The 23,628-nt window shown below is 40.2% G+C and overlaps 2 protein-coding genes across 5 annotated transcripts in view; one reads left to right on the top strand and one right to left on the bottom strand.

Moving 5' to 3' along the window:
- Positions 1–2,278: 2,278 nt before the first annotated feature.
- On the bottom strand, positions 2,279–10,462 carry erich1 (glutamate rich 1). Of its 4 annotated transcripts, none has more exons than XM_067613835.1 (7): positions 10,315–10,462; positions 9,894–9,931; positions 8,958–9,098; positions 8,650–8,796; positions 5,384–5,761; positions 4,143–4,337; positions 2,279–2,549 (listed from the first exon to the last, which is right to left on the bottom strand). In XM_067613835.1, exons 2-7 carry the CDS (start codon positions 9,910–9,912, stop codon positions 2,449–2,451), a joined length of 981 nt encoding a protein of 326 aa, XP_067469936.1. In that variant the 5' UTR covers positions 9,913–9,931; positions 10,315–10,462; the 3' UTR covers positions 2,279–2,448. The 4 variants fall into 4 exon arrangements, with proteins under 4 accessions (XP_067469936.1, XP_067469934.1, XP_067469937.1 ...); XM_067613833.1 differs by lacking the exon at positions 10,315–10,462 and adding an exon at positions 10,075–10,281; XM_067613836.1 differs by lacking the exon at positions 10,315–10,462 and adding an exon at positions 10,143–10,281.
- The window catches only part of dlgap2a (discs, large (Drosophila) homolog-associated protein 2a), a 162,227-nt gene continuing 149,029 nt past the window's right edge, over positions 10,431–23,628 (top strand). Inside the window, exons 1-3 of the mRNA XM_067613832.1 lie at positions 10,431–10,857; positions 20,639–20,693; positions 21,196–21,243. Coding sequence (XP_067469933.1) covers positions 10,840–10,857; positions 20,639–20,693; positions 21,196–21,243 — 121 coding nt within the window. The 5' untranslated portion in view covers positions 10,431–10,839. The remainder of the gene's footprint in view (positions 10,858–20,638; positions 20,694–21,195; positions 21,244–23,628) is intronic.

Here is a 23,628-nt window from a genome sequence, read left to right as displayed (position 1 = left end):
GACTTCAGCAGTTCCTTTAATAGCCTTGAACAGATGGGGCTAAGTTATTTGAAGTCAGAACCACTAGAACCCATCTGAATGTGCCAGGTTGGTTGATTTGGATGTTTTTCTGTTGATGTTAGAAAGGCTCCTCTTGCCATGTCAGCATTTTTCTTTGAGCTTTAATATCCTTTCTGGCCCCAGGGTCCTCAACTCAGAGTTAGGTCTTATAATGAGGAAGCTGTGCTGATAACGTCTCTCGGTGGACAAGAAACCAAATCTCTTCAGTGAGTGCAGCCAGCAATGACCTTCTTCTCATCTCTGGTAATAGGGCTCATTTTTGCCTCCCAACTCATGCATCAATGAATAATCTTAAATACTGGCATTTATTCTGCAAACTCATGACACCACAGAAACTTGTGATGTTTTGTGTTATGCATGTCAAGATACAGCATTTCAGGTATTACACAGAAGGTAAAAAACTAAACTCATTGATGGCTTCAGTGGTACAAAATATAAAACAAAGTGAAGTCAAACATTAACAAGACTTGCAAGCTGTTCTCTGAGACTACTTAGGCACAGTGCTGCTTTAAGCTAAATGCTAACATCAGCATAGTAACATGCTCCTGTTTAGCAGGTATAATGTTTACCATGTTTCTAGTGTTAGCATGCTAAACTTGGCTGAGTTCGATAGGAATGTCAATAGTTCTGCAGGAATCTGGTCATAAACCAAAGTATTGGATAAATTAAAAAATTAGCCTCATGCTGGTACTGCACAAAAAGTCAGGGGATCCCCAATTATGTCTTAACCAATGCCTGGCAACCCATGCAATAGTTGAGTAATTTCCCTCAAAACCAAAAATGTCAACCTCATGATGGTGCTAGAGCGCTAGAGGAAATCATCAAAGTCATTAGGATACATCCTCTGGGAACCGTGTCGTCTACCAAATTTTGTCCCAATCATGATGGTCGATATTGAGCTATTTAACTAGATAAGTTAAAACTTTGATCTGCTGGCGGTGTGAGACGAAAAGTCAGGGCTCACCAGAGTCAGAAGAATTCATCCTCTGGGGACCGTGAATGGCTGTACACAATTTCATAGCAATCCATCCTATATTTTTTGAGATATTTCAGTCTGGAACAGGGCCATCCCTAGAGCCATGTTGCTAGAATGGCTACAAAGTATATCTAACTACTGTGTGGAGGACAAAAAACACAAAGCACTATAACCACTAAAAAATCATTTATATAAGAATGATAGGCAATGCGGTCTTTGTCCTTATTGTCATCTCTGGCTAATGTCAGCAGCATAAGCCCATGACTTTCCATCAGACACAGCACCTGGTGCGTCCATCCATGAATGGAGGCCACAGATGGCAGCCCTCATGTTAATTGTTCACTACTATAATAGTATACACCTACGCACAGAGCTTTTTGTTGCACTGTACAGTATAAACTGCTGGTGGCTACTGGCACATCCTAGTTCTGGAAAGACAACAATTCCTCTGAAGCTGCTATGTGGCAGACAGCGCTCACTCATGTCATCACAATGGCGCATCCAAGCCGAGTTAATTCTCTACCCTTTTCCTGAACTCATCCCCTGGCAACAAGCTATGGGTAAATGTATTAAAATAGATTACCTGAGCTGTAGACAGGTATGGTGGTGCTGAAGGTTAAGCTACAGGCTCCCTGGGTGGTACTGGTTTCCTAAGGCCCATCAACAACATGCTGTGTTACTATACTGAGCATACAGTTAGATAACTGCAACAAATGTTTGTGGGAATCACGTAATGGGACTAGTTATTGTTCTTAATCATTTACCCTCATAAGTAATATCTGCAGGGACATCATTATTCTCATTAGTATTGCCTTCCTGATGACGATCAATCTATCCAGTGCAGTTAGGTGAAACAGTAAATTTGAAAAGGCATATGGAATAGCAGCTTGGTCAGAAATTGATTTGTGGGAAGTCGAGATAATTGAAGAGCTATTAGGTTAGCCGGCTGGGTTTAAATGTCATAACATCTGCAAACAACACTGGAGCACCGGCAGAGCTGACATTTGCTTTGCTGGCAATTAAATAAGGTGGATGGGTGTGATGTTAATACCAATTAAATGTTTGATTCATTTTAAACTACATAAAAAAACAAATACGAAACAACTCTAACAAACAGGAAGGTAAGTAACAGCTCGGTCGATAATGACAACGTCAAGCTTATTCATGCTGTGTGGCAGGCCTAGCTCAGGATTGTTTTCTTCTTGTGAGATATTAGGCATAAAAAAAGATTAGACAAAAGTGTAAAAAGGCAAAAATATTTAATAAAAATATTCACATAGCATCATGGTATGCCCAACACTTTTGAAATGCAGTATATGAGAAAAAAAAAACAAGAATATTCTTGTTTAAAATGATGAAACACAGTGGAAATAATCCTTCAGTACTGTCACTGTGTTGTGTGATTGACAGTCTCATGGGTGTGTTGTAGAAAAATCTGTCTTCTTGTCTCCCTGCAAGGGAAGAATGTCTGTGATCCAGTATTGGAACAGTGAAACGACCGCAGTGGTTTCGTCTAAAACACAAAGAGACAGAAAAACATTTCAGTTACAGCTGAGACTGCTGACAACACAATACCAGAGCAACAGTCAGTGCTTTCACCAAAGAGACTTATTTGCAGTTGTATTTTGGGCATAATAGAACAAAATCTACAGCCGGTGCTAAAATCTACCTCCTGCATGTAGTGATTCATCCTAACACATCTGTCTCTCACCCAATACAGAATCTTTCTTTTACTTCTTCTTGAAAAAAAAATGAATTCAGTTTAGTGAATCAATGCAGAACATAAAATGGACAGTATAAAAAGGGAAGCAGTCAAGCCAATGTCATTCATGAGAGGAACTCCAGGGTGCAGGAAATCTGCTTTAGACTTACTCCTGCAGTCAACTGATTGCCACTGCAAAGGTAGATAGAGTGAGGAGAGCTTTAGTGAACTCACTTGAAGGACTTAAAAAACACACTTCTCCACAAGCACATGGATTAGTTCCTGCCTGGCAGTATGCTGCTTTAACAAGTTGTACGTTATAATTTAAAATATTGGCATATTGCAGCGATTCATAAATGTGTCAAATACAGCAAGAGTGCCAATGCCTTCTCTATAAAATGCTCACATAGCAAAGATGAGTTAAGCAGAATGAATCTTTACTAACTAAAACAAAGAATTCTGCTTTGGGCTAAAGTTAGATAAATTACTTTGCTGCTTTGATACAATGTGCTGGTGGAGTTGCATTTAAAAGCAGCAGCATTAAAAAAACAGTGAATTGAAGCATGACTCATACAATGTGAGGCGGGTGGGATGGTGGTGGTGGTGGTAGTGGTGGTGTTGGTGGGGTAGGGGTGGGGGGGTTAGAAAAGCTTTCAGGCAGCTGTGGAGCAGGTGCATGGAGAGGATAGGCGCAACTAAGGCAGGCTCTATTGTGGGCTCTGCTCGCGAGATAGCAAACTGGTTTTTACACGATGCCGTCTTGGCGTCAAGGACAGACAGAGACAAGCATCACTTTGTGGCCAGCAATATGGCAGTAGCCTGAATCTCTTTTTCACTCTTCCTCTCTTTCTCATACACAAACAAGCATGTACGTGACAGCAGCAAAGTCCCTGCTGATCCTATTATGCAGCCAGGTAGCCAACACACACACACACACATACACGCACACGCTCACAGGTGAAAACATGTCTGGGGGCTTGAGATGTTTTGGCTCTTGACAGAGTTAAGGCAAGAGGAACAAGTTGTAACATGTTAGTTAACTCATGGTGCAGGTCACCTGCGTGTGAGACGTAACGTGGATGGGACCGGCTCTAGTACTGCAAATTAAGGGCACGTACGTACAGGTGAAGACTGATAAGGGCAAGTAAGGGCAGGTGTAGTCAGGTGAACAATAAAGACGTATGTAAGAGTGCACAGCATGAGACATGCACAGACAGACAGAGGCAAGTATTAACTTGCAGGGACAGGTCAGTGAAGTGCCTGAGGCAGATCCCAACAAGAAGAGGCCAGTATGGACAGGAATGGGCATGTATGAAAGCACGTAACAAGCATGGAGCAACATTAAACACACTAATACCCGAACTTTTTGGAAAAATAATTTTTTCTCATTGATGGATCACTGACCTCCAGACATGGAGGAGTTGTTGTAGAGCTCCTCCAGTGCTTTTGCTAGTCTGTCTGTCTCCTTCTGTTGAACAAAGGCCTTGAGACTGTACAGCTGCTTTAGGAGAGAGGCGGGCTTGTTTCCGCTGGCTATGCTGCTCAAAAGGTCGTCCACCATCCCAGATAAGTGAGGAAGCTTGTCTACATGCAACGAGGCTGGTGAAGCACAGAAGACATGAAAGGTGGTTTGTTCATAATATAGTATTGTATCTAATACATCTCAAGGTGACACATTAAATTTACCTCTATAAACTGCACCATATTTACAGTGGCCATTGTTAATTTATATAACATTTTATATAACATTTATTTCTTTACTTATATAACTGTTGCCTCCTCTTCACTTTACTGTCTAGACTCTGTGTCATCAAAATAGAGAGAACATCACTAGTATCATTTTACAAATTGTATAAAATCAAAATGTTGGTGCGGTCTCGCCATTTATTATTACTCTCACTCATTTACAGGGCTGCTTTACCAGGTAGCGAGGACCAAGGAGCTTTCTGCACACTACTCATGGCCTAATCTTCAGCACACACTGCAGCTTAATGAACTTGTTTCTCTAGGCGAGTTCAGAGCCTTGATTAAAAACTCTGTGACCAGAGAGTGCAATTGCTTTAGGTAAGCTGGATTTTGCATTGTGTGCCTGCCATCAATAATCCCTATATTAAACATGACTTCTTTTATAACTTTTATAATTTCAAATTTTTTAACTTTTATGTTATCTTAGCCTATTTTTCTTTAAAAGAACTGTTAACTAAATAAATCAAAGATGTAGCTGATGATTACCAGTCAGCAGTCAGATATAGATATGACTGGCGCTTCTGTCTCTCCATCTACTAAATTTTAATGGCACTGCAATTTTAGCAATTACACTTTCATCCAATTACCGGCTGGTTTTTTAAATGACTCGTCTGTTTAGTTCATGCTGGCACTGTCTGTCACGTCATGTCTCAAAAAAGCACAAAAACGCAATGGCTTAAGTGCAGTGAGTTCTGGTCATTGGTTCTCATGAATATGCTTTCAGCATTTGGCAGCATTCAATTACATGTTTGTAAACTACATCTCAGAATGCCACCAGCTTTGAGCATCACAGCACCTAAAAGCAATCAAAAATCACTCTTTTCTTTGGTCTAGATTTAGTACATTACGAATAAGAGTCCTGATTGAAAACAGGCAAGCAGCCTGGGCTTAATACTCACTATCAGACATATAGATTTCCATTGTTGTCCTGAGAAAGTCTGACACCTCAGCAGCTCTCCTCTCATCCTCCTCCTCCCCATCTTTTTGGTATGTGAACTCCAGGGCAGATGCCTGGGGCATTAGACCCATGGAAAGCAGCTTTTCTTTGTGCCGTTTCTTCTTTAGCTTTCTTTTCTTGTTCCTGCTAATGCGCTCCCCTCCCTCATCCACAGGAGTCTGACCTTGACCTATACAGGTCTCACTCATTGTAGGTGCTACATCTTTCCCTGAGTTTTCATGAAAGTTTGGTTTCCTCTTCCTTCTTCTCCTCCTTCTTTTCTGTTCCTCTGCTTCTTTATCTTGGTCGAGATCTTCGTTGCTCTCATGGACGCTCTCCTCTGTGGGTAACAAGACAGAAGACTTTTCATTAATTTCAAAACATTTTCAAACTTCATTAATCCATTACAGCCTTCATATGCACCTCTACACTTAAGAAAAAGATTCCTAAATCAGAACTGAGAACATCAGATTGTTAGGCTCACGCAGTTAATATAATAGATTCTGTGTCACATATTGGGATGGAGCAGATTTCACCAGGTTTCACTTGCAACCTGGACAAAGTGTAAAAGATGCCTACACACAAGCTGAAGCCAGTAGGGGCTTTGAGTCTCAATAATGTCCAAAATCGTGGCAATGAGGGCCAAGAGATTTCTGCTTCCCTTCCGGCCAATTACTGCACCTGCTGATTCCAATTAGATACTCTAAAAACCTGCTGAATCTTAGCCTTGCATAGAAAAAACTTGAGACCACAGGTGGTTAATAAAAGTACAGTCGAATCAGTATACTGTATGTGTGATGCTGCTTGATCCAGCTTGTTTGTTATTGAGCCTAACCAAGTCTTGCTCAAAAAGAAGTCATGAGAGTTGAGTTGTTGCAGGAAGACAGCTAAATATTAAGCCATGACTTTGAAAATCTTTTAGATAACACTAAGCTATTCTTTCCTATACTCCAACACAACAAACTCCAACACTGCTCTCTCCAACTCTCACTCACGTTTCCACCATTGTCTTCCTGCAACAACTTCCGCAACAAACTCTTGCGATATTTCAGAACGAGACTTTCTCCTTGAGCGAGACTTCGTCAGACACAATAATAAACAGATTGATCAAGTGAAAGGCAAAGAAAAAAAGTTTTATTTCTCTGTAGGGATCCTTTCCAGTGTTTCCCATATAATTCTACAGGCCTGGCAGCCTGCCACGCCAAAGCAGTCAACCTAGGGGAAACACTGCTTTCCATAATGTTGTCAGACACTTATAACAATGTGAGCCTGTCAGTGGCAAAAACAAGGACTTTTACTGGACATACATTGATGGGGCGCAATTGCCCTAAAAGGATTACACTGCAGCCTGTTTAGCAGATGCTGGCTGAAGCACTCTCTCTCAATACTGGATCAATTTCAAAAATTGTTTTCCCTATTAGTCACTTAGACACAAAATAATGGGAAAATTGTGTCCATGTTGAAAAATCCTAAAGTTTCCCCTTAAATCATTCTTCTTCTTTATGTCTTATTACTGTGTATAACCTTAAACATAACCAAGACCGACTACAGTCTAATGTGAGTCCATGCAGAAACGGCACTCCTTTAAGCTGAGCAGCTCCTTCTCCACCTCGTCGCACATCCGCTCTCCTTAACAACTCAAGAGGCCCCGACAGGTCAGAGAAACCAGCTTCAATCGAATTCTTAGTGACCCGCTCACACTAGCAAGTAGTAAATGACTGGCAAGCAGCCAGGACATATTGCAGCTGAGCAAGTGGCAGAGCAACAATGACCACAAAACTGAAAAGTAATTTTATTCTAACGTGGATTATAGTCATGACAAATTAAAATCCCAATGTGACTATATGCACATCAATTTAGACTTAAAGTAGCTGTCATATTGTTCCTCCTTTGACAGATACTCTTGCTACCATCTGTGCAGCTCTGTCTGCAGTCATGCAAGTGCACTGAGTCACATTTTTTCCAGAGCATTTAGGAAAATATGTAATATTTATAATGTTTTTTTTTTATTAATTCTGTCCTATTGAGGTAGATTAAAAATTAAACAAAGTATCTCATGTCAATGTGTTCTCTGCATAGAGGATGAGAGAAGCTTCTCACTGGTAACCCAAAGATAACAACTGCAACCTACAGCAGGCCCAGTAACACAAAATCAGCTCAGACTTACTGTCCACTACATCAAAAACATGTTCAATTAAGGCATTTTTAGGGTGACAAGTGCAATTAATCAAACTTAACCTCATCATCTATTCTAGTAGGCACCTTTAAGACGTTGCACTGTCTGAGCCAACAAATCTCTTCCCTTACACCGACGTAAAGCCTGTCAGGTGGAAGGAGGTCTGCATTAAAGTCGAGATGAAATGAAATATGCCTTTTTAACCCATCCATTTCTTTGTATTCATACATCAAAGTCCAATCATGTTTTCTTCCTGTAAAACAAAATATGATGAGTGCTTATGTAGGCTTGAACCAACCAATTCCAACCAATAATATCATAACATCCACCCATCAATCATTCTTCAACTTTTAGCGACACAGAGCTAAGATTCATTATGACATGCCCACTTTTCAATGTTCAAATCAAATTCCTCCCAACATCATGTCCTGCCTGTCTATCCTGTTTCACTCAGAAAGACGTCATGATATGGAAGTTAGATACTCTCGAAATGCCATTTCATCTGGACTTTAGAGAAGATGATGAGCACAGAGAGTTGTGTGATGAGCCAGGAGTTTTATTACAATCTGACAAGAGGAGGCAAGAAGACAGCACAGACAACATAAACGGTCTTTAAATGATCCATCAGTCAACTGCTGGACATGCGACTTATACTTATCCTAATGATCCAAACTCACAGGTCAAGAGCATTTCAACTTGGTATTACATCCACTCGCAATTGCGCTTCAAAGATGGCATCAATAAAGGTTAAGAATATCCAAAAAAAGTTATTCAAGTTTATTCTGACAATCAACAAATTCAAGAAACATATCAAAGTGAAAACAGAATCACCCAGGCTCAAACAACAACTCCACTGCATTCAAGGTTTCTTCAGTTCAGGAGGACAATTGATTATCACTGTCTGTTTCCCTTAACTAGAGCAGCAGAGACAATCAAGAAGAGTGACTTTAATACTTGAGAGAGCCAACCTGGAAAAACCCCATGCGGTAAATCTCTCCTAGCTTTATGGTGCACAGCGCAAGTCCATAAATGTAAGATTATGGTCGTCTTACCAGCTGGGTTCTCGGCACTATTTATGTTTTCTAGCTGGGGAAGCGTGACGGATTTCTCTGAATCTGTCTTGTAGTCTGAGGGAGGGGGTAGGACCGTGTACATCCGCCTGCCTGGACTGGCTGCACTCTGTGTTATCCCTGCATCTCCTGAGAAAAAACAGCAAATAAAAGAAGGCTATGAACCCCAAAAGAGCAGGAGGGTAGCAACACTTCTGCATGTGTGGTGTGCTGGTATGTGTGTATTTTGAAAAGTCTTTGTACTTTAGTAAGCAGTTTCAGTTTCACTGGCAAACTGAATGTGTTCTTACTGTTAGCAGTGTCCGCTTGAGAAGCTTTTCTTTTCTCATGGGTTTTTTTGGCTAAAGCTTCAACAATGTGTGGCAGGCTGGGATCCTTCTCCAATTTGGGAGCTGCAGGGTAAAGCTTCTGGAGTACCTTTGACTGAAATACTAAGTGACACAATGCACAAGTGACAAAAACAGATATAATATAACCTGTGAATCTTATTGTTATTGACAGACACCTAACCAGTTTCACAATGCAATTCAATGGAGGATAGTAGACTTCATTTGCACAGACAGTGATCAACCCCACATGTAGTGTTTCTAATCAACAAAGAATGACAAAAGATGAAGAAGTCAAAAGATGAACCAACTTGAAGGGGGTGTTGATTTATGGGTCCTGTGTGTTATAGTAGGCTATTAATATAATATTGATAACAATGCACTGTAACCCTACTGGCAAAATGTCCTATTATTTTAGTTCCTTCCTGTATTTTTATATTTGATTTGTTGTCTGCTCTTTTATTTTTTATTGTTAGGTTTGAGCTTCATTTAATATATGAAACAAACAGATAAAGCTTCTTATTATTACTATCACTCGTCTACATTTGATTATTTTTGCAGTACAATTCTGAAAGACTCAAACTGTCAGAAATCACATGATGTTTTACAGGATTTGAATTTCAAAGAGAAGTTCAGCAGAACTGCTGTTGACACATTACACTTTGTATTGGACATCGGTATCGGAGCACAGTGTGATACATTGATCTAGAAACGTTTCTATATGGATTGTGTGAAAACAGTGTGTTTGACAGAGGAACACGTGTATTTGTTTACAGCATAGCTAGAGACCTACTAACGCGAGACGTAGCCAGCTAGCTACGTTAGCTAGCTACTTAGATACAATGCAAATACGTGTTTTGTATGAGATAATGATAATGTTGACGACAATGGGGTGCTCACCTTCTTTCCTGTGTGTCATATCGACACGTATTAGATGACTGGAAGCAAGGAAAAAACCTAAACTACTGTTACAGGTGGCTAGGCAGCTATAGCTAATATGCTAGCAAGCTGAATGAGTTAGGTTAGCGAGTATGCTAGCTTTTAAATTTAGCGTTAACAGGGGTTCATATCACACACACACCAGTTAAATAACCGAGCTTTGTAACGTCCCATGTTAAAAAAAATAACGTTAGCTAAAAGAGTAGTTACTTAAAACCAAGTAAGCTTGTCAAAGTGTTTCTCTTCCAGCTGCACTCCTCCCACCAGCTCACACACAGAGGAGCTGACAGCAAAGGGAGATGAGCACTTGGTCCAGTCGCACCAAACTACATACACATTTATAGCAATTTAACGTGTCAGAAAAACTGTATAGCCTGTATACCATTTTCCAATATATGGTCTTAATCAGTCAAACCCATTCTTTAAATCGGCCTATAAATCAGCGACGTTTGATACAATATGTAAACAACACAGCTCGACTACTGTGTGTTTTGATGAAAAAGTCCGAGCAGACTAATAAGTTTGATACCACTGAAGTAAACTGCCTATGAAATGTTAAATATAGGACGATCTAAAAAAAAGTATGATTCCTAATACTTATCTATACTACTAACTATGAATAGAAAAATTCAAGGCTGATTTAACTGCCAACTTTCCCTCATCAGGTGTCAGTGTGTGATGCATCAGGCTGGAGCTCCCCGTGTGTTTGAATCCTGTAATAACAGCAGTTTGGTGCGTGCGCACACCGAGCCAGCTGTAGGACGGGGTGGAGGCGAGATGAGAATACTAAACAGGCACCTCATGGCTCAGCATCAGCACCGGTCTGAGTTAGGATTTGCGCACCCTCCAAACTTGGCTTGGGACCTCAGCATGTGAACGGGCTTTGCAGGAGGAGGATCCACCTAGAATGTCAGCTCTGAAGAAGGTAAATCCCCCTCCCCCTCTCTCTCTCTTATTTTAATCTTTGAGCACACATTTAACTCTTAAAAAATGAAATGTGCAGGATTCAAACATTGTATTTTTATCAGCTTACAGTAAATGAGATGATGCATGCAGTAATGAAAAATGGGTGTGTGTTTAAGCAGTTGTGGTTGCAGGATTTTTCTTAGTTGTGTAAAGTAATCAGACTTTTGTACTGTTGGCTCTTCCAAAATGATGTATTTGTAAAAATTAATTTAACTGTTTGAAGTAACAAAATGCTTATTTGTTTAATTATGGTCAGTGATCGCAATAAACTAAATATAAATGATTTTTGCATCATTTTTGCATGCACATGAATTTCGTTCACCACTCCTCTGCTTTTCCTTATGGATGTTGTTCCTCCACTTACATTTATCCGTGAGGAGGAGGCGTGGATGAAGAGCATTTCAGGCAGAAAAAAGCCCTCTTAGTACAAGGTTAACTTCTTAAATGGATGTTATGTCAGGTTTGATCTCCCGCAGCCTGCTCCTGTTGTCACGTACTATTGTATGTACCATGCCGACTGTAGTCTCTGTGGGTGGATGAGCTTCGCTGACAGTGTATGACAGAGCCCAAGCTCAGTGTATGACACAAGCCCAGCACTGGCAATCCTCAGTGAGAGTGGAGCTTCACACAGCTTAACAAAAGAAGGCATTGGATGAGTTGTAGCTTTTGTAAGAATCAAGAAAACTACACAGACATGTGCAAACATGTTATATAACACCTTGCAGTGAGCACAGCAGCAGCATATGCACACAAGCCTACTGATGAATCAAGTAGTGAGACTTGTACAGTATTCCGGTGTATGAAACAAGCCTCTTTTGCTGTTTGGAATGTTGCAAGAGTAGAAATCGTTAACCCCCTGTTTGTGTAAAAAAGCTTGTCATCTCTGTCAGCTATACACTGACACATTGAATTGTTTAAGATTCAGTGCAGTTGCAAGTATTGATGTCTCAGCTCCAATAGATTCCCATGATTGAGCGACACTAGAAGAAGGGAAGTTGTATTGAATGCCTGCTTCAGCACTGCTGCTGAATCCACAGCAAATACACGGTACTTGGCACATACTGTGATTGACAAAGTGCTGGCTGCCAGCACTCACATATTCAGACATCATAATCATAGAGGTGCTAAAAATAAGGGATCATATTCATTGCAATGCTTTGGAAGCTCAATGGAGTTATTGCTGTTCACACTCGCAGCTAGAAGTTTTACCAAAATACTCCTTTATGCTGTGCTCTGCACAATAATAGCAATTGTATTTATTTTTAGACAGCAGTGGTCAGCAAGCCCTTTTTCAATGACATGCAACTGCTTTGGTGATTTGACTTGTCCACTTTCTTGTCTCTGAGACACAGGGTACTCTGCACAGCTGTGCATTTTCTGCCATAGTAACAAGCATGTTTTATTTCAGGTCCTAGCAAAGTGTCCCATGTTCATTCATTATGCAGGTAGTGAGAAGTGCTATAGTGCAGCGGTAGTGGCAGCAAGTGGTTTGGAGCAAATGTAATTACCTTAAATTAATGAGGATGATAATTGACAATATCTTTGTGTTTGTGGATTTGTGTGTATACATTATCTGGTTGTGCCTGTGCAACATGTATGCAGCCAGTCTGTACATAAAAGAGAGGGACTCTGTGGGTGGACAGGTGCCAGGTGGTTGGTGATAAATGGATGTCACCCCTGTAAGTTCTTATGTGACTGAGAAATAAATTACTTGTCACTTACCAGCTTTAGGGGACCCCACCTTTCACCTCATCTACATCACCACCTCTGCTTTAAACCAGACGACTAATCATGGTTTCAGTGAAAGCCTGATGATTCAAACGAGATGGAGGAATCTGCTTCTTTACTCATCCTACCAGGCAATTTCTTTAAACAAAAAAAAGAAAGAAAACTGACAACGTTTCCCCTCAGAAGCACTTGGGAATTGAAGGTAGCTTGTCTCAGAATATTTTTGACACTGCTGTCAAATTGCTTGCTTGCATGCACAAGCACACACACACACATACATGCCCACAAACATACTCCCAGAGTTGTCAATGGGAAGGACTTCTCCTACTTGGCAGTGACATGATAAGGCTCTCATAATCTGTTTGAAGATGCATAGCAAAGTTAAAAGGCTACATTTATGTGAGTGGTGATGTCATTTTGGTCTACAGGGGAGAGGAGCAGCGGTGAATGTCGACTAGTCTGACTAAAAGTAAATGTTGAAACATTCAGCAGGCTCTTTTCTTATTTACTTACCATTACAGATGCGTTTCTGCTCTCTCCCTCCATGTCCTTCTTCTCTCTCACTTAATACTTTGTCTTACCTTACCTAGCCATGCACTCGCCTTCTCTCTCTCCCTCTCTCTCCCCCTTTTTTATGTCTCTATTCATCCCCTAATGAATGCCCCCATACATCTGTAATAGATTGGCTTCAGTGGGGGATGCAGAAGGAATGAAGGGGATGGATTGGATACAGCTTTATGAATCTAATAATGCATCAGAGCCAAGTGTGTGTATATACAGTATGCACATGTTTGTGTGTCTGTGACTCCTCAGTCAACCACCTTTGCGGCTGTGGCAGGCACAGATCTGCCTTGCAAGTGGGTGTCAGTGCATTCTCCCAGTGTTAGTGTTGCCACATAGCCCTAAGTCTGATGTGACTCATTACAAGGTCCATTAGTAAGCTGGGATACTATGTGTAACCTTTCCTCTATTCTAATAGAGTCATAAATACAGGCAGTTTGATGCCAGTTTGTAATGTCATCATTTATGATGATTTTACCAGGCTGCCTGTATCATACAGACCGATGCATTTTCATCATAACAGCAGCTGTCCTTTGAAAGTTGGCACAGCAGACGTAACTGTCCATTTCTTTTGTCAGTTGTACGCCTTTGAAACTCTTTTACAGGAAACAAAGGTAAATTAACTCATGGTTTAAAAGCAATTATAAATTTGTCCCCTGAGGTTCATTGTGTTAACACTGTCCAAATGTGAGATTTGATCCTAATGCAAGTGCAAGACCCCTGAAAAGACTCCGTTCAGTTACAAGTGTACTTGAGGTCTCCCTTGTAGAGCATAAGTCCTAATACCATTACTGTTGGCGAAAGGCCCGGCTCTTTTACAACCAAGCCTTTACCAGACCCTTCAAAGCTTGCTCTGAACTTGAATATATCAGCTTAATAAAATAGCTCTCTCTAATGAAGGATCATCAAGGCGGCAGAATTTTTTAATTGGGACAGGTGTAAGAGATTTGGTTGAGCTCCAGAGAATTATTTTGTGCTTTAATCGTACTAATATGGTCAAACTGTTTAATATTACCGTCAATTTTCTCTCTAAGAGTAACCTACTGGTATTGTTCAAGGGCTAAATAGTCCACATCACATGGTTTTGCAGTAAAAGTCAGAAATCAGCGGATAGAGTGTGTTGCTGAGTGCCATGATGGCAGTGCACTTTAGAGAACTGGTCTACAAGAGGTTAGTGGTGAAGTTATTACGTATGAGAAAACTGCCTTCATCCCTGCTGTAGGAAGGGCACTCATGATATTGATAATGACATTTGCAGCTAGGTTGCAGTAAATGTACATAGCTCTAATTCTAGGAACCTCTTTACACCAAGGAGAGATTAAAGAAATTTGAGAGATGTGAAGCAATATACACATTTTCTGAGCAGTTTGAAGACTTTGTGGGCTGCTAATGTAGCACATTTACTCTTCTCTCCTCAGTGTAGTGTATTATTTCTGTTGGTCTCTCTGCCTTATAGACCATTCCTGTAGACCATGCCTTTATGTTGCAGCCTTGCATTTTAAGTAAAAGTATCACCAAATGTTGTCCCATGTGAGGCGTTGACCTCTGTCTAACGTCTGCAAATGTATTCCTGCACTTTCCAGATGCATCACTCACCTCCATGCATGAGCATCTGGAGGGGATCTCAGTTCCCTTTCATTTACATATACCTATTGGTAAGCATGGGTAGGCATCGGCAGAATAGAAGTTGGTTTCCAAATTTAAATTTATTCCTGGCACTGTGTCAGAGAAGTGTTAATTGTACTCTATGGTGATTTTTGTGGCCTCAGACTGTGGTGTTGATCACTTAAACTGCATTATACTGAAAAGTGCTTCTAATATTTGTCCACTTGTGTATGTTGCATCTCTTGTAGCTATTACTAGGGCGACTGGTTACAGTGCCTTATCTTCTGCCCAGTCTGTACACTACTGCATTTGATAGCTAGACTGGGTAAGAAGGGAGCAGACAGTGCTTAAGGCAGACAGGAAGAGCTTTGAAATGCATTGGAGTGACTCCACTTCCCGTCCATCCTCTCAGATCTCCATTAGCTCACGGAGAGTTGCACTCTAGCCCTCAGCAGGAGGCGGAAAGATATCCTATTATACACTGCCACTTGTGATAATTGCCTGGACCCAGAAGTAATAGTGTGTGGAGATACGTAGTGAGGGTGTATGTTTGTGTGTGTGTGCATGTGCCCTGTACTGTGTATAGACATGTATTTGATCTGTGAGCATCCTGAAAGACCACTGGGACAAGAGAAGTTCCTGTTGACCACTCACAGCCATGGTCAAACTAGACCATGTTGCCTCAAGCTCCTGACCGTGTGCAGAACCATTAAATGAACCTGGTGCACTGGAGCCTAAGTTGTTTGGATGCATTTACACCAAAGTCCAGTGCAACTAGTTTGACAAGGTTGACGTACATCTCATAGTGGTCACTACTAGGAGAAAAATTAGAAGTTCAAAAACAACCAACACTCAATTACTTGAATTTTTTGATGTCATAACTTTACTTTTATGAACATCAGCTTGTGCACAAGTTACATTATGGAGGCTATTTCTGATCCCCACTCTCCAGTCTCATGAGGCAGACTCCATCAAACAGTAGACAAAACAATCTCCAGACAAATGGACTTTCAGTGGGAAAGTAATCAGTACTTTTATATCAGGGCTCATTTTCAGAGCTGATATCAAAGAGAAAAGTTTCTTTATGGACTCAAATGGTGTGTGACTCACCTGAGTTGGCCCATTTGATTGTTCATATCAGTTAATGAGCATGCATTTAGTTATTTCTCTCTTCTTCCTGGACCACCTCAAAAGTCTTCATGTTTGTCTCACTTAAGTGCTCTTATACTGTTTGTCCCTGTCAGAGGCAGGGTGTACTGTAGCTCAATACCTGCTTTTGTCAAGACATGTTACTATATTTAAGCGAACAACCAAAAAGTTGTGAAAAAAACATCCATAAACCTTGTTTTTCTTTTGATTCTCAGAAAAAAAACACCAGCACCTCCTGTAAAACTTAAATGGATGCAGCTGTAAGTTTCCATGTGCTACTCCTAGAAGCTCAGCCATCTCATTTTTATTTTATGAGCCATTCTAAAAGTGGCTGAAGTGGATATATGTGTAAACTGTAATGCAGAATGACATACTGTATAATGAAATTACATTGACAGGTCATTATACTGTATCTTCAATTGGCTTTATAACATTCCCAAACAAATATTACAATGCTTGAAACAAAGAAAATAAGTAAATACTTCTTATGCTGCACTCACAGAATCAGTATCATATACCACTGTGCACTTGCTGTAAGATTAAAATATTAAACAGCACTATACTGTATGTCTTATGTGCATTTCCAGCCCACATGTCAAGAGAAATGCAGATTTAACAGGGTGATAAAATAGAGATTGGAGAGTTCCGGCAAACATCTACTACTTTCTGATTTTAATGACGTCCCCCACAGGATCTCTTTTCCTCCAGCTTCAGGCCACAAGAGAGTGGCAACCAGTCCTATTGGAAGAGCATGATGGTAAACTGTTACAACATTGCCAAATGGAGCCTTTTATGAACTCACTGACTCAATAGAGTTTGAAGACTCATTCACAGAATTGGGTGTATAGTCCTGAGGGCTCTGCTTTGGATTGTCTTTCAGGATCTAATTTGTCTTTTGATGCATCCCCATTGACGGCGACAAAAACTGTAAAACTGCTAAATCAAACGACTGGCTTTAATGGATGAAGATAATGAATTAGATTTGATATAATCAAGGTTGTTTATTTTGTGTATGGGTGGTGTTGGTGTGAAAGAGTTGAAAAATGTGATTTGAATGAATTAGCTATTCAAATCCATGAATAATGTGAGAAAACAAACCTTTAGAAATACTCAAAAAATCAAGCCTGATTCTTGACTGTTTTTGTACTCCAGTTGTCCCAGTTATATGTGTCCATGGAGCAGTCCTTGTGTGTCTTGTAAATCTGTCTTGTTAAAACATGGTGACATAAATCCTCATGCTCATCTCAAGATAAGCTTAAAAAGACAAACAAATGGACATATGCATTTAAGTTTGTGAAATTAGATGCCTTGCCTCCAGACTCCAGTCCTTTTAAAGTGTTAATGAAAGGCAAGTGACAGCTCTGTGTGTCTGAAACACTGAAGAGTGTCCCTGACAGTTCGTTTTCCACACTCCTCCAGTACAAGTCTCTGCCAGCCAGCCAGCTAGTCAGCATCAATTATAACTGTACATCATGCAGCTGTTTGAGTCATTACAATCCAATTGCTGTATCTCTCATCTCTGCAAAGCTGTCCATGCACTCAGCTTTCTTATCCACTTGTTTACTGAATAGAAATGTGTTGCAGGTCCTGGATTACAGGGCAAGCGTGCAGTCAGTTATTTCATCTAAAGTGGATGATGAGGATCATCACATATGAGACAGAAAGATATGCATTAGTCCAACCAATTGTTCCCAAATGAAATCACTAAAATAACAAAATTACTTTTTTTGCTTTTGTTGTCCATATGTTCAGCATATTTTTCTCTTCTGCTGAGTACAATAGTGCACACATTCAAAAATGATCCATAACAATTTGAATGAGTTCTATCAAACAAAATATAATTATCTTAAAGTAATGTTTTATTCACAGCTGCAACTGTGATGTACTAGTGATGGACCATTAGCTTAAGTTTAGGTTTTTATCTGTGTTTAACCAATCAGTTATTATGCAATCAAGTTGAACATAGGCTATAATTATTTATCCTTTAACTCCTGGACTGTCGCTTGTTAAGGACCGAACAGCAAAGCAAAGGACGCAGGTTGTTTGGTTTTGAAAAAGTGGGTTTTTATTTACCCCCAAAATAACAAAACAAAGTGAATAATAACTAAATCGAGCCCTAAAAGAGGTAAAAAACAAAAAACAAAAACAGAACTAAACGGAATACAGCAACAGAACTTAGTAACTTAACTGATCTCTAAAAAGACTGACGTAATTAAACTTCCAGTTTTATTGACGGTTGGCAATCTAGCTTACAGGAGCATTACCGTCACTTAAGGGACCAGAGTGGAGTGTTGTGCAGTAAATTGCAAAGAAAAAAAACTGATGTAACTAATGCCACAGGAGGGGAACATATCAATAGGCTGACCAAAACATTTAACAGACATGAGGGGTGGACGAAACACAACAACAAAATTAACTACAAATGAACAGTAGATGGACAATTTGCTTCCAACTCAATACACCATATAAACAAAATAGTTAAACTTAACAATATTAACTGTAGAATATACAAACAAAAGATTCTCTTGCCAAAACCCCTCTGGCTGTGGCAGGAGTTTGGTATAGTCCAGGGCCCAGGAGTAGGTATTTAACAATGCTCATTGCATCAGTCAATCTTTTATATGATGGAGGTCAGACTGGACGGCTGGTTGGACCAGCAGCAAGCTAGCTCAAAAGAAAGATTATGATATGAATACAACTTAAAGATGAATTTAAGTTGAAAGAAATGAACTAAATGGGTGAGTTTCATCTAGAAAAAAATGTGTTGGTTGTTTTAATTATGAAAATTGTCTGTAACTGAATGTAAACCTGAATGAGAGAAAAGGTGAAATTAAAATGAGAATGTGACAGTGTGGAAAAGACAACCAAATATGTTTATGCTTCTAGTGTAGCTGTGAATACTGAGATGATATTTATTAATATGCGCAGTATGTTGTGAGCATATGTATATTTGCTAAAATGTTGATGGAAAATAGTACTATGATGTGTGAATGACCACAATCTCTAATTTATAACCCTTGGTTGCAATAGCTTGGGTCATATGGGTGTTCACTTCAAGATTTATCAAGTCTGTAGGACACTGCAACCATAAATATTGAGGGAACTTTTACAGATCAGTAGGAAAAGCTATGAAAAGCTTTTACAGTATCAGTCTGAAAGTCAAAGCTTGGCCAACCTAGAATGGCTCCAGAACTGGTTATTTAAGTAAATGTCCTGACCTAAAGCTGAACTGAATTGACTGACTGTTTTAAGGCAAAAATAAGCATGTTATTTGCACAAACCCTCATGGAATTCCTTATACTTTAGAGGATAACCTCTTCTCTCTATATGCCACTGGTAGAATAGAAAATGGGACTACATGACAAGAGTGTTTGAGCTGGAGGCCCTCATCTGGTAGAAATGATGTAGTGGGTTGATAGCTCATTGAATGTCCTCCTGAGACGAGCCATTTGGGTTCATTAGGGTTCTATTTTTCATGTCTGGTCTTCTCTCTTTTCAAGAGGTACCTTTTTAATGTATGCTCCACTCTTTAATTAAAAGGGACACTTATCTGATCCGTCCTGTTCAGTCCCAGAGAGAAGTAAAATAAATGAGGTTACCACCAAGTGCAAATGTAAAAGAATGTTAACACTATCACAAGGGAAAATGAAACGGAGAGAAAGAAGCAGAGGTCTGTCTTTATTACCAAAGTCATTTTGACAACAATGAGCCTGTCAGTCAGATACAAGGACAAAGACGCATTGACAGCACCTGCTGAGCCACCTCCACATCTCCTCCTCCGCTGTGGTTCCCTGGGCTTCTTTCTAGTAGAAATCTTGCATATTTGTGACTTCTGAGGACTAATGATGTTCAGTGTCACAGCAAGGCCGAACAATGCTTTTGTAATACAAAGAAAATAAAACCATCTAGGATACTTTTTTTTTGATACTCAGGTTTGCACAACCACTTTTTAAATAAGTGATTTGTTTCTGAGAAATATATTTTGATTCTGCCATGAGACATTTTCAGATCAACATATGGGTGAAGACAGCAAAATATTATCAGCTAAGATGCAACTTTAGATCAATTAAATTTTTAGAGGATCCTTTTATGAGATAGATTGTAAGCATGCATTATTGATTAGTATGACCACCCCGGGCTTGTGAACAGTGCAATAATTGGCTGTTGTATTTGCTGCTACAACTTCCTGGCATAGCAAAGCTGCTGATGGAGCAGAGGAAGCTTCTAAAATTGGCCTGTTGACATGACCACACCGGATTGACTGGTGCCACCCCCTCTCCCATCTCAGATGAGCAATATTTTATCTCTGTGCTGCCCTATCCCAATGGATTGTTGGCATATCATATTTATTCTTCACACACCATTAAACCCACCTTTGACTGTTTGTAGATTGGAGCAGAGATACAGTTTAAAATGAACCCTCCACATATCCACACTGGGTGCATCATTTAGTGCTCTACTGCTCAGATCAGCGTGTGGAAGAAAGGTCTTAGATAAATATGGGAGCAGTTCTTTTTGATGCAAATGGAGAGAGAAATGGGTGTCTGTTGCTACTCTGTAATTGTGGGTCATAGCATGGCTCAGTGCTTTTCCTCTGAGCTCCACCTTATTTATCTGCTTTGAGCTGCTGTGATATTAAGTCTTTCTTCCCCCCTCCCACCCCCCCTTTCTCTTCATCCTTTGTTGTTTCTTTGAAGGTGTTGCCAGGCATACTGCAGAAGCATTGCTGTATCTTACCAGACAGGAACACAGGTAAGGACCTAACCGATGTCCCCTCTCCACAAAACACACCATTTACACAGTGCTATGACAGAAAGAAAGAGAGCCAGTCAGTGGTAATAGTGAGTGGATGGCGATGCTGGGGAATGGATGCTCAGTGGGTGGGTCACATTTGTCTGTCTACCTGTTTGTGTATGCTCTGTGCATCTGTGAGCTCATGCCTCGTTTACTGGCTACTGTATATGCATTCTTCCTGACTGATGGTTTTTGTTTTTTTTTACAGTTTTGATATAAAGTGAAACATCCATTCTTTACTATTTGTCCACAAACTTAACCACTCAGATTTTTACAATCTTTTATTCTTTGCACATAATGTTATTTATAGGAAAATTAACATATTCCAAAAGGATCAAAAAATTGTATGGGCTTCTCTCTGTGGCCTAAACTTTCTCATTTATATTCCAGAGGGAGGAAAAGATTTGGGGCAAGTTGTTGCAAACTTGTGGTGATGACGGGCTTCTTCACATCATTGCAGGTGTGAAGAGGTTGCTGATGAAATTGAAGAGCAGGGAGATATACTCAGGTACCTGTCCGCAGTCCTCACAGTAATGACTTTCTCTACCTCCCTGTCCGTTAACTTTTGACGACTGAACCTCTCTAACCTCCGGACTGCAACGAGACTGCATGCACACCATCCATCCCACTAACAAAACCTCACTAAATGCTGCAAAGCTGTGACGCGTATTGGCTATGCAGTAGTCTGCTCATTTGTCAGTCTCATGGCCATTTTGTCATCTTAGTAATAACTGCCTTCTGCAGTGAACTTAGTCCTCTGTTATGCATTTTTGTCCTCCAAACAGTGCCAGACTGATGTCTACCTTTTTAGAAGGTTTCGTTTCATAGACGCATGGCTAGAAAGCTAACTGCACACCCTTCCTAGGTGTGAGACACATGCTGAGTAGAGCAAGGGTGCAGCAACCTTGGTGATAGAGACTTGGAAATTTGTTATGAGTTTTAGCTGTTAGAGCTTGGAACTTATAACTTTGGGGCATCCTGCAGCGTGAAATTAATGTTTGATGGGGCATATAGTCGAGATTATCTGCACTTAAGCAGATAAGGAACTTGATAAAACAGTTTTAGTATTATTTTGTGTATAAACGTTCTGTAAGCCAGACCTGGGCCAAATTTTAAACCAATCCACTCTATTCCTCTCTCTGTTCAATGGTACCATATGGGTGGGGCTTGATGTTATGGTCCACTTTTTGGGCCAAGTGTAATCAATTACAGAGAAGATTGTGAAGAGCATTTGCAAATGTTAGCTCATGTTTTTTGGAAATATTTCACAAGACGTAATTTTCCCAGCAGGATGAGTTGCTGTGGTGTTTAGTTGAGGTGTCTGGCAGTCACTTTATGAATATGCAGGACCCAAGGGTGCACCTCTCGACTGGTCTTAGAACAAGGTGTTCTGACAGAACGGACACTTATTCAAATAACCTTATAGCAACCTTATGAATATGGATGTTGGACGCTCTGAAACTTTTTTCTTAGGAGATTTCATCAGACACTGGTCTGGGACAGAGTTAGCTGCAGTCTTAATGTCTAATATTTGCATCTGTGCATGTGTGTAAATTTGTGTGTAGGCTACATTGTATGCATGTAAATGTTGAGTTGACAGCATCATCAGTTTGACTCCACTTGCTTACAAATTCCATTTCATTTTGAAAAAACTTGCTCTTCTCAGAAAATGTCTTTATTCTGATATATTGCACTGTCATGAAGACACACTACATGGCACCTCTCTTGAATACTCAGCAGTCACATATCGACAAACCTTTGATTTCATCAAACCACTTCTACCAAAGTTCATTTATCATCACTCAAGTCAGAGCTTTTGCTGAGTAACTTCAGCAACGCACTTTGGCACAATCACTAACAACCTCAGTGCCCCCAGTAGTTTCTTTATTTATAATGTCTACCTTGGCATCCTGTTTCCATGGCAACACAGCCTGTGTTGTCAGTAGATGGAAACACTGCAGTGTGTCCATTTTTAATAAGTATTACTTCTCTCTACTGATTGGATAACATAGAACCGTTGTATTTGCATATGCTAAACACATGGCATGAATTAACACCGACATTGGATGAGGATGCTTATTAGTGGGTTACAGTAGTGTTGAGTCAGGCCTGGGTCTGCCATGAGGAGAGACATGAGTTTGAAATGTGGTGTAAAGCTTGAAGGAGAGGATAAGAGTGAGAGGGCTGGAATATCTGGAAAATGATGAAAAGCAAGTAAGATTAGAGGAGACTTTGAAAGTAATGGCCGCAAAAAGATTTGTATCTCCTGCTGGTGAATATGATTAAGACGCTGCAGTGTGTGTGTATGTGTGTGTGTGTCCATGTCTGTGTGCATGTCCTTTGCTCCACTGTATACCATCGAGTGAGGGGCGCCCTCTCCTGGGCAGTTTCCCAGCACTCACAAATCCACCTCTTTCTCAGAAACATTTCCTTCATTTGCTTCTGGCTTATATTTCTCAGATTGAAAGGCTTGTGCATAGAAAGCGAAGGGATGAGGCTTATCATAATCGTACACTCCTTCTGTTATCAGCGTGTCCCTCCGCTCCTAATGTACTCCGTAAGCGGGACCCTTTGTGCTGATGAGCACTCAGCATTCCTATGCCACAAATTCAGACTATTCCTATTTATAGACATTAATTAGCGTGTGAATATTTCACCATTCTATTGCCATTTTTCATGTCCATGCTGAATTTCTGGCATCCTATTATCATGTCTTCCTATCCCTGGCTCAGAGGCACTCTCCTGCTCTAGCATTTTGGAAAAAATTAACAAACTCGGGAAGATTGGTATGTTATGATACTGACTACATGTTCATATCCACTGAATGAGTATCAGGGTGGTTTTGTTTCTGACTGGAAATACATTTTAAGATTACATTTACAGTGTCTCTCAC

This window comes from Thunnus thynnus, chromosome 16, assembly GCF_963924715.1.
Source record: "Thunnus thynnus chromosome 16, fThuThy2.1, whole genome shotgun sequence".
NCBI lineage: Eukaryota > Metazoa > Chordata > Actinopteri > Scombriformes > Scombridae > Thunnus > Thunnus thynnus.
Note: the sequence above shows the minus strand (reverse complement) of the source record. Positions and strands in the feature narration are given on the sequence as shown.